Source organism: Coturnix japonica, chromosome 11 (assembly GCF_054131305.1).
Source record: "Coturnix japonica strain WE chromosome 11, WE-NBRP24, whole genome shotgun sequence".
Taxonomy (NCBI): domain Eukaryota; kingdom Metazoa; phylum Chordata; class Aves; order Galliformes; family Phasianidae; genus Coturnix; species Coturnix japonica.
In genome coordinates this window covers 6,149,600-6,165,471 of record NC_140673.1, presented here as the reverse complement: position 1 = coordinate 6,165,471, position 15,872 = coordinate 6,149,600, and the positions used below count along the sequence as shown (strand labels likewise).

The 15,872-nt window shown below is 49.0% G+C and overlaps 1 protein-coding gene across 3 annotated transcripts in view; it reads left to right on the top strand.

Moving 5' to 3' along the window:
- The window catches only part of PAPPA2 (pappalysin 2), a 67,251-nt gene that overhangs the window by 34,835 nt on the left and 16,544 nt on the right, over positions 1-15,872 (top strand). For 2 of the 3 annotated variants that reach the window (XM_015869546.3, XM_085512142.1), the window contains exons 14-16: positions 7,870-8,041; positions 9,331-9,508; positions 11,323-11,536. In XM_015869546.3, coding sequence (XP_015725032.2) covers positions 7,870-8,041; positions 9,331-9,508; positions 11,323-11,536 — 564 coding nt within the window. The remainder of the gene's footprint in view (positions 1-7,869; positions 8,042-9,330; positions 9,509-11,322; positions 11,537-15,872) is intronic. The other variant, XM_032446143.2, reaches the window with a different exon arrangement.

Genomic DNA, 15,872 nt, shown 5'->3' with positions numbered 1-15,872 from the left:
CACAGTGTGATTGATTTATGTGGAGCTCTGGAAGCTGTGAATATCCTGCAGTCGCTTTTGACTTTTTTTTTTTTAAAGTGCATGTGTGATTTATACAGAAACATAAATCAAGGTGAGTCAGCATATAAATATTATTCTCAGCCTTACATTAAAGGATCAGTGTCCACCTGAAATGCAGACTGTTTCCTCCTGGTAGCTGTTAGAGCTATGTACACACATGCTTCCAAGCCCCCAGCCAACTAATGTGGTTTTTCAATTACATTTTCTCATCTTTTAAAATAATTTTATTCTCTCATTGCTTGGGGAGCTTCCCATCCCCCCTGAGAAGGGACGGAAAGGAGGAGCAGACTGACCAGACATAGCTGAGCATCACTTGTATATGGGCAGATGTAAAAGGACAAATAGCAGGAAGTGAATGTTATTCTCTTGAAAGCTTCATAGAGACACATAGCTGGTGAGAGAGGAGAAAGTCCAAGATCCTGTCAACTTATTTCTGTTAGACAACAGTGGCTCCACAGCAGAGAGGGTTCCTAAGCACATCCCATCTGTGGGAAAAGCACTCTAAGTCTTCTACTGCTAACAGGCTCAAGTGATGAAATGCAAGCCTGTGTGAAGCCAGCTCCCCTAGCACCAAAGGGCACAGTGCCTGCTGTCCCCTACAAATGGCCATGGAAGGACTCAACGGGACCTTTGAGCCCCTCTCCCTTCCCCTTGCCTGCAGCACTGAGCTCTGCAGGTGTAATGCCACAGCTGGGCAAGAAGGCAGCCAAAGGGCTGGCCTTTGGAGAAGATATGTTCTAAAGCAGCTTCTCCTGGCCAGAGATTTCAGCCATTAGCAGAGGTTTGGTGCAGGGATGAAATAGTCCAAATTATGCTGTCTGAAGATATTTCTGCTCTTCAGCCAGGCTGCAAAAAACACTCAAGTAATTCTCTTCAGATCTCTGCAGCCATGAGGCAGCCCTAAGCACCCCAGACAGGCTTCTCACCTCTCTGCATGGCCTCCCCGACCAGCTGTGAGGTGGTAGTATGTTAAATTACAGCTTATGCTCGTGTCCTTAGCAAACACACTGAATGAATCAGATCCACAGAGTTTTAGAAGTAGGAAGTATTATTTATAGTATTACTCCCTTGGATAAGAGGCTTGAGTATTTAGAGGGGGGTTAAGCTCTGATTTACAATCTCCAGTAGTCTCACTAATAAAGGATCTGCCTCTTCTAAGGCAGGAAATATCCAAGTGGGATTTTTTCCCCTCTCTTATTGTATTCTTTAAAACCTATTTCATCTCCAAAACAAATGTACAGCGATATTTCTGTTTTTCAGGAGTAATAATTGGTTTCCCATAAAGTCAGGTGGAGCCTGGGGAAAAAAAAAAAATCCCCTATAAAAGAAAAACAACAGGAATATAAATTCTTAAGAGGTTTAGAGACATTCAGCTGTAAAAGATCACAGAAGATCTGTGTTATTCCAGTAAAGAGCTGAATGGACCATTCGCACGCACCCAGCCTCACATACACAGTATGTGCATGTAAGTTCTTTCCTAAAATAACCCAAGAGAGGGACAGTAACAAAAAGCAAGAAAGAAATGAGGTTTCCTGACTCTGGTCTAGAAACACTCATTGCCAAAATAATAAATACGGTGGCTTGGTATTTCTGTAACATCTTTCATCATGAAGGATCTCAAAGTGCTTTGCAGGCTTAGAAACAAAGGATTAAAAACAAAGGGACTGTACTTTTGCTGGTGAAATGCAGCAGGTACCAGACATTAGGAAAGCACACAGTTGTTTGGAGGAAAGAGCTGCCTTCTCCTTTCAGAGCTGCTTTGGCTATTGCAGGTGGAAGAGCAAGACCAGAGCAGGTTGATATCCCTCCTCACACATTGCTCCCAACACCACAATCCACTCTCCACTGTCTCTGCCAACAGCCAGGGCACATTTTGCCTTCTGTACTCAACCAAAAAGATACAAGGTCAAGCAGAAACCAGGCTTTTAATGAGTTTCCTGAAAATTCCCATCTGCAGAGATGGATGTGTCCAATGCAAAACCTGACCCAGGGACTCTCCTTTGAGATTATCCCTTCTCAACCCCAAGTTGCACTCAGCTTGAGGAATACTGCTCCCATCAGGATGCCATCCCACCAGGCTCCAGCTCTCAAGTTTTCATGCTTTTCTTTACATTTTAGGAACCAAGCCGCAATCCTCCTGTTTTCCTTGGTACAGGCTATAGATCGAACTAAGGGAACGCTGTTCATTTCCTCTGTTACTTTTATTTTTAGCTCAGCTTTGTTTTTAGAGTGCTTTATTTTATGTTAGCATATGCTGGGAAGTGACTTGGCAAGTTAACAGGAGAGGTGCTACAAAATGCAGGCTGCATTGTGTTTGCGTTTCCTGCATGAAACCCACAAAAAGCTCATTTAACTCAAGAGCTGGCATTGGCTTTTTTGCTAGATGGGAAGGGCATCAGGGAGAGAAAAATCAGACAGAGAAGGAGCATTTTTAGGTATTTCCAAGAGGCAACCTTCTCTGATGAGCAGTTACCTCAAAGAGCACCATGCACATCCTCTCCTGCAGGAGAAATCCTCTCAAGAACCAGGGCCATGATCCCAACCACTGCCTCTCCCACAGCACGGGCTTGCCTTTGCCTTGCCCTCTGCAATCACACTTATGAAGTGCATGAATTAACTTCCTTGAGAACAAAACTAAACAGCACACCATCATCTTTGTACAGCCCAGCCATCATAGGAGTGCTGAAAATAGGATATAGCACCTATGCAGGAACTGAGAGCCACAGAAGTGTAACACTATAAAAGTACAGCAGTAATAGAAGGGCAACAAAGTCTTTAACTGCAGCAAATGAGGACAAGCCCAAATGAAGCAGCCACAAACACGAAGGAAAAAAAAGCTGCTTACCTTTGGAAGGCCTCAGGTAGGCAGGGATCTCCAACAAAATGCTCTGACTTCCACTGCAAACCCTTAAATGAGGGCTGGGAAAGGGTGGGTCCTGGCTCCATCCCTTCTGGTCACTCAGGCACATTGCATACACCTGAGCTCCCCTGGGTTGGCCCTGTTTTCCCATCAGGTGCTCAACCACTGCATCAGGCAGTGACTTAGCACTGGGTGAGGAACTATATGGCATGAATGAAGAATCAAATCCATCTATATAGTAGAATCATACAGATTGAAAAAGACCTCTAAGGTCATCTGGTCTGACCATCAACACATCACCACCATGCCTGCTAATCACATCCCTCAGTACCACCATGGTATTGGATGAGCCAATGAAAATAATTGGATAGACTGATGTAAAGACCCCACTTTCTGCTCTCTGAATGTATTTTGGTGCAGTAAGCAGCAGGAACTCTCTGGAAATAAATTAAGACTGAGCTCCTCTTGTTTCATTTTCTGCCTTTGCTTCCTATGGCTATAGGGAGGCCAAAAGATCATCTGACATCTTAGCAGTCTCTCTATCTTAGCCTTCTCTATCATCTGTGGGGTGGATGACAGTGGATGACTCACAGGGATGTTATTGTTTTGGCAAGCTTCTTTGGGAGTCACGTAGAGAAGCAAACATCTTCTCTTGAGGTGGCAACCTCAGTGAAGATCTTAATCAAGAAGCATCACCACCGTTGGGTCTGTACATGCAGCCTGCTCCCACGAGGATGGTTGCCATCAGATTTACCGTAATGCTGTGAGACCTTTCCTCTTCATGAGAAACATGCCCGAAGGGAGAAGAGATTCTCAAGTATTTCCAAAACACCTTTCCTCATTTTCTAGCTATCCTTTTTTGCAACATTGGAGTAAACATTTTTTATCTCCCTGATGTTCTTCTGTGTTACAATCTGGACTCCACCAGCGTGCATGCAGTGACTACTTTTAACTTCAGGAGGTTTGGCTGAAGGCTTTACCTTTCCATCAGCACCTTCCATAGCCCCCCAGATTTGCACTATGAGATGAACTTCATATAATAATAATTTTCCCCTGTTAAAGTTGGATCTCGAGCTGTTTTAGAAGCAGTGTTTGGGTTGAAAGCTTAGGTAGATACAACAGCAATTTATGGATGATTTATTATACTTCAGGCAGCTGCGCTCTATTTGACTTGGCTTAGCTTGACTTGGGTAAATCCTTCAGTATTCTCTGGGTCCTCTGAAACAATGACTGTAAAATGCAAAACTTTGTCTTTTTTGCAATTTGGAATTCATTACAACAAAACGAGCTCTTCTTATTGACATTCCCACCTCTGGTTCAGTGCGTTCCCTCGGAGGTGGTTGCCTCTTGCTTTATATTAAAGAAGGATCCTGAAGGAAAAGCTCTCCTCTGACTTTGTAGAACTGATCCCTTTTCAAAACAAAGCTCTTATCATTCCAAAGCAATCAGGGCCATTGCTTGGCAGAATTTCTCAAATTTCCAGATCTGAAATTTTCTTTGATGTGTGAGTTATGGAACTTGATGAGCCCAGAAAGCCATGCAGGTCTGTGTTGATGTGGAGTGAGTTAGGAGAAAAAGCTTGGTGTTTGGTAAAAAATGTTGTAGACAAATCATTAGTCTGAGCTTCAAAAGGTGCTGAGAAAAAAAATAAAGGAAAATGGAAAAAAGAAACCCAAAACATTGGCCTGCCATACATCTTATACGGACTGAATCAGAAATGGCCAAATGTCAGGGGTTTGCAGCTGTGATACAGGAATTTCATTTATCATCAAAAGGAGAAAGAGCTCCTTTATGCTGAGATCAGAACTGGGCTAACTGCATCGTTTCCTTGTCCAGCCTTCTCTGGGGTGTTCCAGCAGCTGGGAGCAATGATTTATGCCATCGTGCTACCTGAGCAAGCAAGGCATGTAGGTTGCGATGGGGCTCTTTTTGTCCTGCTTTTGTATGGCAACAGGCTCAGAGGATCCTGTCCCAGACTATTACAACGGTGTTGGTAACCATAAAACAAATGATTGAAGCAAGGGTGTAGGTAGAATATTATTTTTCTTAACTGAGCTTGTATTTGGGAAGAGCACCTTTCAGCGACCCGAGCCCCTCGTTGGGTCTGGAATAACAACATCAATCTGAGAGCTCAGCACCACTCAAAGCTTGGGTACATGCCTCAGATCATGTCCCAGCTGAGGCGTGGTGGGTTTTTGTTAGTCACACAGAGAGTGGTGATAGGTTAATTATCTTCTGGGGAAAGGATGGAAAGCTAATTATTTCTGAAAGATAGCTATATACACATACAGGCAGGGTGCATGAGTGTACATGTGTAGTGCATATATAAAGTCATGTTTCAGTCTTACATTTTGATCCAGCATTATAAATCTCTTACTACCTCTATATAATATTGTCCATATATAACGCAGAAAGAAACATGCTTGTCTCCTGATCTGTTTTCTACCAGCACCGTCAGCTGTTTCCAAACAAGCTGAAAACAAAGCTGTGCCTGGTGGTGCTGAAAGCGATCTGTGCTCTGCCATTTGTTGTTCAGTGATGGCACCATCCCAGCTGCATGGCTGTCCCAGACAATGCATCTGTCACCACTCGGCCAGCGCCCTCAGAATGGCCCCATCCCAGCTCTGCCCTGGTTGGATGTGCCCATAGGGTGCCACCACCATGCAGCCCGGGGTGAGCCTGCCCTCTGAAACTCATCATGACTTCATGAGAACCTTTCGTAGAGTTGTAGGATCTTTAGTGTTGGAAGGGACCTTTAAGGTCATCTGGTCCAATTCCCCTGCAATGGACAGGAACATTCACTAACCTACCAGGTTGCTCAAAGCCTGGTACAGCCTGGCCTTGAAAATCTCCAGAAGTGGGGCATTCACCACATCTCTAGGCAACCTGTGCCTCACTGCCCTCACTGTAAAAGACTTTTCCTTATATCCAACCTAAGTATACCTTCTTCAAGTGTCATGTCCCTTAAGCTCACAGAACCTGTGCAGAACCCAATAGGCCAACGCAACCTACAGGTGTCTGGCCATCCTACGGCTCAACCCTCAGCCACTTCTTCGGTGGTAGAGCTGAGACTGGGTGAGATAATCCCTGTGTGCCCAGAGGTTATAGGGGTGAGGAGTTCCTTGCTTTGTTGTGTTGTGGTGATCCATCCTTCCAGGGCAGGAGGGATGCTGCTCTTTGCTTGGAGTTTCATAGAATCATAGAATCACCAGGGTAGGAAAAGACCTCTGAGATCATCCAGTCCAACCATCCACCTATCACTACTATTTCCCACTAAAACACGTCCCTCAGTACAACATCTAAATGTTTCTTGAGCAGCTCCAGGGACAATGACTCTACCACATCCCTGGGCAGCCTGTTCCAGCACTTCTTGTGGTCACTCCCATGCGCTGATTTCCTATGTGATAAGGGAGAGGTAGAAGGGGACAGCTAGGTCCCATTCCCCTCACACACTAGGGCAAAGGCTGTGTCACTGGGAGAGGGCACCGGCAGAGAGCGGAGCAGCCCAGGGAAGGTGGCTGCAGGCAGGAGGGAGGGGAGAGGGCTGCAATTGGTACCAGATGCCCTCAGAAGCTAATGACCTGACAAACGCTGTGCTCGTAAAACAAATTCTTTAAAAAGGAAGCAAATGGAAATATAAGCTAGTGAAAGAATTTGCAGCAGCTGCCCTGAAACCATTTCTCACTTCATAAACAGGTCTGCATTGAAAAAACAGCCCCTTTTTTCTTGTTCTCCTTTGTGGTCCCCTCCCGTGCCATTCCTCCCCTCTGTCTGTGCCCACCAGCTCTTTGGAGGCTGTGGCCCACAGGTTTCCACTGTGCCTTTGTCCAGATCTGACAGCACATCGCGTTCCCTTTGCATCCCCGCTGGCAGCAGTTTCTGTGCATTTGTGGAATTCCTGGCTGTGCGTCCTCGGCTGGTGGGGTCGGGCAATGCAAGATGCAAAGACAGCACAGTGTTTGCTTTTTGAGTGCCAAACGGTGCACAAAGCTGTGGGCAGCCCCATGCAAAGTGAGGCTTGGCCAGGGAGCAGGGGGAATGCTGGAGGGTACTTTCCTGCTCCAGGAGGGCTGCTGGCATTTTGGCACTGGTACTGCTTGCAGATGGTTAAATAAGCATATGAAACAAAACAGTCCCGACCACCAAATGTCCTGGGGCTTAGCTCATGGGAGCAGTCGTGTTAAGCCCATGTCATGCCCTAATTCAATCCCAGTTTACTCATCCACTGCTGCATTTCACTGACGGAGAACTTGGTCTCCTGGCTAGTGTCGCTCTCTGCTCTGGGGTATTTTGTGATGCTTAATCATTGAACAGCAGGGGTCCTTGGCAGAGAGCTGCTGTAGTAAGGACTACTTAAAAGTAAAAGGGCTGCTTTTTTTTCTGGGAACAGGTGACACCTTGCAGATCTCCTCAGCCCTCTCACAACCTGAGATGGTTCAGAGAGGAGGATTGTTCTTCCCTTATCCATGTCTCACCTTGGTGGCCACAGAGGAGCTTTAGATCTGAACAGATGTGTGTTGAGGTGGTCTTGTTCCCAAAGAGCCTGGCAGGTAGTTGGAAGGTTGGTTCTCTAGTATGTGCAGAGGTTTCTTGTCCAACAAAACCTTGTATTGCAGTTGGACATGTGCTGAGGGTTCTCTGATGTCTTGTATAGGGTTTGACATACCTAATGCCCTTCTAGTGGTGGAGGATTTATCCTAGAATCATGGAGTCATAGAAAGGCTTAGGTGGGAAGGAATCTCAAACATCATCAAACTCCAGCTGCTGCCATGAGCAGGGTCACTAACCACCATACCAGCCTGCCCTTTGCTCCATCCTGAGCTCCCTTCATCTTTCCTTCCACATGCATCCATGACCTGCCGAGCATCCCATGCAAGTGCCACCTGGCCAGTCCCTTGCTACAGAGTTCTGGGATCCTGGGGTTGACCCTTCCCTTTTCTTCTCCACAGCTGTGCCTATGGTGCCTGCACAGGGCTGGGAAGCTGCACGCAGCCAGTGATTGCTCATGTTGCCAGCCTGAACTGCTCCTCGGATGGCCCAAGGCACATGGTGTGCTCCGTCACCTGTGAGCAGGGCTTTGTGCCACGCTCTGGCAGTGGGAAGAGCCTGGGCTCCTCACAGGTGAGTACCATCAGCATGACGGTGACCCTTTGACTGACTTCTGGTTTCCAAAGGTTTCCAATCCCAGGCTCCTCACAGCCTTTCCAGCAAATGGCATTCTAACAGCAGCTCTGATGCTGGACCGCAGTGCTGGTTGTGCTGCTCTGTTGCCATCTTCCTGCATCCCCATGTTGCCCACAGCTCTTCCAGGCTAAATGCCAGAGCAGAGGACATCTCAGGCCAAGGCGACGCACTCCAGAGGGAGGAGCAGACAATTCTCTTCTCTGGAAGGGAGGGTTAAACATCCCAGGGACATTTTCTCTTTTAAAGTTGAAGTTAGTGGCTTGGGGAAAAAATGAAGTCATTGCAAAGAGACTATATTTAGATGGCTACAGAGAACAGCCTCTGGGAGCTTTTCTTCCTTTGTGCTTCCTTGCCTGAGCCTGTGAGGCAGGGCAGAGGTCAGCATAAAAGGGCTCATCCTGCCTTCCAGAAGGCCAGGATCTGCCTTGTAAAGCTGTAAGCCAGCTCCGCTCTCAGTCGATGATGAGGAGACCTGGGGCTGGAGGTCCTCGAAGCAGAGCAGCTTGGATGTGGGCAGTCACCTTGGCAGGGCTTTGAGCACAGTGTGTCCCATCCTTAGCTTGTTCCTGGAGAGGGGACAGAAGCTGAGCTGGCTACCCCACAAGTCCAAGGCAGAGTGTGAGACTCTCACATATGGAGACAAGCAGAGGTAAATCAGGCCATGGGCACATGATGGGCCTCATTCTCCCTGGAGAGCCCCAATTGTTCACCCTGGTAGGCACTGGGAAGTGCAGTGAGGCAGGAGAGATGCACCCCTCAGCCCCTGAGTGGAAGGGGAAAAATAGATATATTTTTTCCTGCACACCCTCTCTGGGCTATGGGGATGGAAATCATAGCACACCATCATATACTGCTCTGTTTTGGCGAGGTCAGTACCTAATATTAATCATATGGAGGGCTGGAACCCCTGGCAGCTGGGACTCAGGTTCTCATGCAGGCCCCCAGCTGTGTAAGAGGGGCTATATAATGACAACTTGTAAATAAGATTTTACAAATCTCTGATTTCAGTGAAGACTTCAGGAATGACAGGATCAGGACATTTGGGGAAGACCAATCAACAGGAGAGGTGAAATACCTGAGTTAAGACTTGATCTTGTGGGGAAGAAAATGGTAGTGTGCAGATCTGGGAATAACTCCTTGCTTAGGAAACTGTTGTGTATTTTCAAGTAAAACACTGCATTAAGGCTCATTTGCTGGGGTCTGATGGAGACTTGCTTTCTCTGTAGCAGGAGGTGACGCTGATGTGCAGTTCAGGGCGGTGGGACCGATCTGTGACTTGTGAGCCTGTTGACTGTGGTGTCCCTGACCAGTCACATGTCTACTATGCGGAGTTCTCCTGCCCCAGGGGGACCACCTACCTGAAGAGATGCTCCTTCTCCTGCATCCACCCTGCCAAGCTTCGAGGTACGGTCTGGGGTGCTGAAGAGATTTAAGTCTCCCTTTTTGGTGCCTGTCCCAGGTTGTTCAGGACTGAGCAGTGATATTTTGAATTTCCCAGTTTGCTTCTGCCACAGGTGTGCCTTTGAGAATCCTTCCCAAAATGATAGACATACATCCCTCTTGAGCAGGGTCACCGTGGCATAAGGATACTCCCTGTGATGCCCAGCCCTGGTTGGCAGCCCACATCCTCAGGGATGTCTTCTGCTAACTGGTGAAGTCTGGTTGGCTGTGGCATTACACACATGAGTGAAGCAAGAGTGCAGACAAACAGAGGGGGTTTCAGAGAGCCGCAGATGGCCTGGTGCCTGGCGGCTGTGGGAAATAATGTGGTTCAGCAGGCCTGGGGCCTTATAACGCCATAGAGACTGATGCCCACAGCTGCAGAGCAGTCTCAAGATGTGCACCACCCAGACACACAGCAGTCCTCCAGACACGCCACGGCCTGGCTTTCATTCTGCCGACTCCATCAATACCCACAGGAATGTTTTTAAGCCAAGTCAGAGAAAGAGAGCTACTGTTCCTGTCTATGCAAGGCTGAGCTGGATGGGATTTCGGGGGTAATTGCCTTGACAGCTTCAAGCATTGGGACTTTATGTGAGTTTCCACCAGTGCCTTCGCTCTGAACAATCGCATACAACAAATCATTTTAATGGGTGCCCTATTTTACGGCGACATTTATAGCTGAAACGCATGAAAATCATTTACTGTTTTTTTAGTTAAATCTAAGGAGCAAAACTGGTGGTGGAGAATTAAGGTCTCATTTCATGACAGGAGGGAACGCTGCAGATCCCAGCGTGAGCTGATCAAAGGGCAGCGCCCGAGCGACAGCTCGACGGGCCAAGCTCTGCACAGAGCCATGCCGTTGCCTTCAGTGGGTCAACCCAGGGCAGGCATGAAGCTGATATTTCCTTGACAGCCTCCTCTTGTTCCTGCTGAAGTCAACGGGAGGTTTGCCACGGGCTCCCTTGGCGTCCCATCTACGGGTGGCTTCCAGCAGCTGACAGCGGTCCCAATGGGGCTCCGCCAAGGCCTACAAGGAGAGGGGGATTGCCGAGTCGTCAAGGCAGGAACGTGTCTGCTGCGTGTTCTCCCCAAAAGCTCTCAGTGCTCATAAATGCTAAGAATAGGCAAGGAAAGGATTACATAGCTCCTGTCACGGCGCTCGGAGGTGGGGACAGCCCATGCACCGCAGCCGTCAGGAATACTGGCACTGAGCAGGAGCACAGCCTTGTCTATGAGCTGTTGTAGGCAGAGTGGTGAGTCTATAAAAACAAAGTGATGCCTGGAGGGAGCATGGCACTGTCTGGCTGTACCATGAACCTGCTGGAGGCCCAATACAAAGCTCCCAAGAGAAAGTCCCAATTCTTCAGTTCTACTTTTCTTCTTACTCAGCAAGAAGCAGCAACCTTAGCACGTGGTGGGTGCAAGCCTGGGCTCCTCTGGCAGGCCATGTGGGGTGAATGGAGTTGTGCTGAACTAAACACGAGGAAGGGCCCATGCCTGTGTTTTTGTCACCCACAAAAGCCCTCAGCCCACCCAAGACTCTCCTCAGGCATCACCAGAGTTGGGGATTTTAAGGGAGAGTTTGGGGGGAAATATGCAGAACCAAGGTCATTTCTCCATCCCTTTGAAGCTGTCCAACTGTGCATACAATCTGTCTTTGTATATATTGCCTCCTGTGGTGTTACCCAACAAGAAGATGTGTGCTGGTAGCTCAGACCTTCCCTCAGAGGTGCTCCAGCGCTGACCCAAACTTTCTACTTCTCTCCTGGACTCAGGGATGAACCAATGGCTGACGTGCCTGGAGGACGGGCTCTGGTCACTCCCTGAAGCCTATTGCAAGCTGGAATGTGATGCTCCGCCTGCCGTGCCCAACGCTAGGCTCCTGGTCCCACGCTGCATGCAGGGTAACCACGATGTGGGCTCCATCTGCCGCTACAAGTGCAAGCCTGGGTACCACGTGGCAGAGAACACAGTGGGCAAACCTAAGAAGTAAGTCTGGGATGGGTCTGCAGTCACTTCTCCTTCCTGCTCATGAACAAAGAGTACAGGTCATGATGCTTTATCTCCATCAAAGCACTGCTTCAGCTGCTGGAAGAGATATGAAGCAGAGAAGCTTGCTCTCATGCTTATTTTGTCAAATACAAGAGGCGTTCCTCCACTTTAGAATAAAGCAGATGGGAACTCCATATAAGCTGCTGTGTATATTAAGTGCCTTAGCCTGAAGCGTATGAGTTGTCCGGTGCAGCTCAGTGCACTTGCCTCTTGCTGAAAAGTAAGTGTGTGCAGAAGTGTTTGCAGGCTCTTGGGTAATTCAGTAGGGCTGTGATAAGGTGACAAGTGATCAAAACAGATCACAGCACTAGGGTTGTAGGAACAAACAACGGCCTTCTGCTGGGGTTAATGTTTTACCCCCTGCACATCTTGGCTAAATCTGATCTTGAGTGTTTGTATTTCAATTGTAGAAGGTTTTTCCCAGTTCTTTGGGGAAAAAATCCTGGTGATTCACTACCAGCACTGTGATGCTGGAGGGCTGAGCAACGTTTTGTCTGCAACACCTCCAGCTGAAGTCCCCTTGGGTATGGTCACAAAAGATTCCCTGGCAACAGCAGGGTCCTCCCCAGAGTCCCAGTGCTAGCCCCAATCAGATAATTATGTGCTAATTGTTTAATGCCCTCTTCCAGTTTAAATTGGATGCAGACTTCAGCTCTACTTTGCTCTGGGGTAGGGTTGTTGTGCACTGGGAAGCAGCTGCCAAATTTCTTGCCTGGTAATGAAGGAAGTGGTTTCTGTAAACAGTTTTTCACAGTGTTAGGAGGATCTCTTGGGCCAAGAGGAGCAGAGCAAATTACTACTATGGCTACAGTCACATGGGCTGCTTTGCAAACTGGGGAGCAGCTTGGATGCCTCTGGCATTCAGGCGCTGGACATGCAGTTAGATCAGCACAGTCCCAGCCCTGCTGCCACCTCTTCTGTGGCAAAGGGTGTCTTCTGGGAGACCTCATGCTCTTCTAGTGTGCATGTGGCATCTGTGTAGGTCAGGACAGCTTGTAAAGCAAGTACCAGCCTTGTAAAGGACTGAGTGCTGCACAGGTGCTGATGGGTACAAGAAAGTGAGAATGCTGCTTTTTTGTTTGTTTGTTTATTTATCAGACTCCTGCAGTGCCTTTCTCCCATACATTGTGTAGAACTGCACAGCTGCTACATCCATAATGGCAGTCCAAGCCCAGGGACTTTGCCCCTAAGGCCACCACCCTCTGTTCCTGCTTGCTCCATAACCAGTTCTTGGGATGAGCCCTGAGAAGCTGGCAGGACTGTCAGGAGATGCACTGGTGAGCCTGAGGAATAAATGGCCCTTCACCAGGATCAAGGGATACATGAGAAAGCCCAGCCCCATGGAGATGTCAGCCCCTCCACCTCTTGCCCTCTTCAAAGACAGCAGCAGGCTGATGGAGGCCACGAAGGAGAAAGAGGAGGTGGGGAACATGGATGGGAAGGTGGCCTGGAAGAATTTAGCTGGCTGAGGGCTGGAATGGCATCAGAAGGACGGCAGCGGGCAAAGCAGGACAGCCCATCCCAGGGATATCACAGCATAGCAGGGCACCAGGCCATGCACATTTGTGGTGGGTACAAAGGTGCAGGGCTATCGCCTCTCCTGCCCACATCTGGTCCCTTCCAGATAAAAGACAAACATGCAGGCAGCCAGGAGAGCCAAAAGCCAGGTAAAGAAAACAGGCTGTCAGCAGGGCTCCATGTCATTTCCACTTCTAAGACCTTCGATAAAGATTTACTGCCCAGGTTGCTCAGGCTGTAGAATCCTTACAATCTAGCCTTGCTTTCTTTTAACTTCCCATCAAATCTCCCTCCTTCCTCCCCCTCTTTTCTGAAGCCACCAGTCTCCTGCCATGGGAGATGAGGTGGCTTTGGGCTCATTCATCACCGCTCTTGTGTGGTGGACCCCAGTGTGGGTCTGGATCCCAGCCAGGCTCCTGCTCCCACAGCCCTGGGGCTGGATGGGGCTCATGCCTTCACATTGGGTGCAGTCCCAGGCGTCTCCCGGTCTCCTCTCCCCATCAGACATCACACTGCCCAGCTGGAGGGGGAAGCGTTGACTCTGATTTTCCTGGCTTCCTCATTAATCCTTGTGAAATGCCGCTAAGCCAGATCAGAAGGAGTCAGGGGGCCTGGAAACTTCAAGCTGCTTCAAGGTATTTCTTATTTTATTTATTTATTTTCTTAAAAAGCCTCTCCCTTCCCTCCTCCATGCCTGAATACAAGCTGCCCCCTTCATATGTGCAGTGACGATCCATGTGCCACCTGGGGTTTAAAGGCACAGAGACTGGCAGTGGGACAAGCCTCCAGAGGGGAGGGACTGCAGTCCAGGTCTGGAGGGGCTGCGGAGGGACAGGGAGAGTTCATGCATGAGGTTACCCTGGACCTCAACCAGAATCCCCACTGAGGGCAATGAGGCTGCACAACATGACATGCCTCTGTGCAAAGACCATGAGGAGCCTCTCCTCAGTCCTTCCCAGCTCCATGCTAAAGGTCCTATGCTGCAGGTCAGAAGAACAACAGTGACGTGCAGTGGCTGCATCAGTTATACTGGCCAGGTGGCCAGATGCTTTGAGAAGGAGTTTTGCTTGGTGCTAGAGGCTTTGTACCACTGCTTTGCTCATATTGCCCTAAAGTCATCAGCTTAACCTCCGGTGTAGCTGCAATGCAGCAACACAAGGAAAGCCTTTCTCTGCTCTGATTTACTCTGCATGCCAGGCAATGACAGAAAGGTAAAATGCTGCTTGAGGAGTTGGGCAGAGCAAAGTCTTCAAATCAGTGAGGTCTGATGGGAACGTCTTTGTAAGGCAGTGAATATTATCCTGGTGGCAGGGGCAGCAAGCAAGAGCAAGAAACTGGCATTGGGCTGAAGCTGCAGATGTCCACAGTGAGATCTAGAGATGTTTCTCCCCACCACCTTTCCAAGATTGGATGCAGTTTCAGTTCAGTTCAATCAATTCAGTCAATTCAAGGCTCCTGCTTGAACTGGGGGCCCTGCCATGTCCCCTCCCTTCCTGTGCCTTCCCTGTGTTATTGCTTGTGTTCATCAGAGCAGGAAACATCTGCCACTTTTATAAAGTCTCTAGAAAAAGTCAGGTCTCTGAAGGGGATTCTCAAAGAGCTTCAACTATTTAAAAAGACAAGAATGCTTTGAAAAGGCTCCCGAATGTCCCATCCAGCAGCACCCAGCAGAAACATACACACCTGCTTTGGGGTCAGTCAGACACATGTCCACCTTGGGTCACTTCTTCTCATGTGCATTGTCTTCCAGCCTTCTGGGTTGGCCAGATCTGGGCAAGCAGAGCAGGGTGCTTGCATGGACATGAGAAGGGCAGTTTGACCTGATGGAGACATCACCAAGCCCATTGCATTGCGCTCTGACAGTGGGGCATGGCCACGATCCCCACTGCTGTGGTGTGTGGTGGGTGGCACAGGTGGCCCCAAGGCAGCAGCTCAGAACAATGTAGTGCCACCCTGAGGAGTTTCTGCAGCCCAGCACTGGATGTTAGATTCCCTCTGCAGGGCACTTGGAGCCCTGCTTGATAGCTTTGGCAGCTTGAGTGGGCAGAGGCAAGCCCTGTGCAGAAGATGTGAAGTCTATCTTGCTGCCGAGGCGAGGAGACAGAGAAGCGGGTGGGCTTTGCTCCTGGCCTTTCTTTCCCCTTCTTTTTCATCCTCTTTTTGGCAAGCGGTTCACGCTGGGGCCGTTTCAGCAGCACAAGCTGGTGTTGGTCTGCTCTGGTGCGGCAGCTCCTCAGTGAGAGTGGGATTGACAGCTCTGGCCGCTGCACAAAGAGGAGCCTCAGCAGGGCTGGGTGTGGGCCAGCAGGATTTACAGGGGAGGCTCGCTCCTCCAGCAAAGTATGCAGCTACTGGCGGCAGGACAAGGCAGCCCTGCACGTACCCGTGGGGGCTGAGGGCAGGGAGAGATCATCCGGAGGTGCTACAAAGGATGGAGGGTGATGGGGAGCACAGGAAGAAGTGTCTGGGGCTCCAATACCAGTGCTGTGAGAAGCCTGAGAAAAAGTGCCCAGGGGTCCCAAATCATAGAATCATGAAGGATGGAAAAGATCACTAAGATCATCTAGTCCAGCTGTCAATGCATCGCCATCACGCCCACTAAATTGGTGTGATGGGGTGGTGGGTGGTGTGAGAAGTGTCCAGGATTCCTAAATCAGCACAAGGGGAAGGAAGGTCCTGGCTGAGCATAGGTTATCCCATAGAGCAGTGTGGGAAAGCCCCATGAGTGGGGGTTTCAGAACCAAGAAGGATTGTT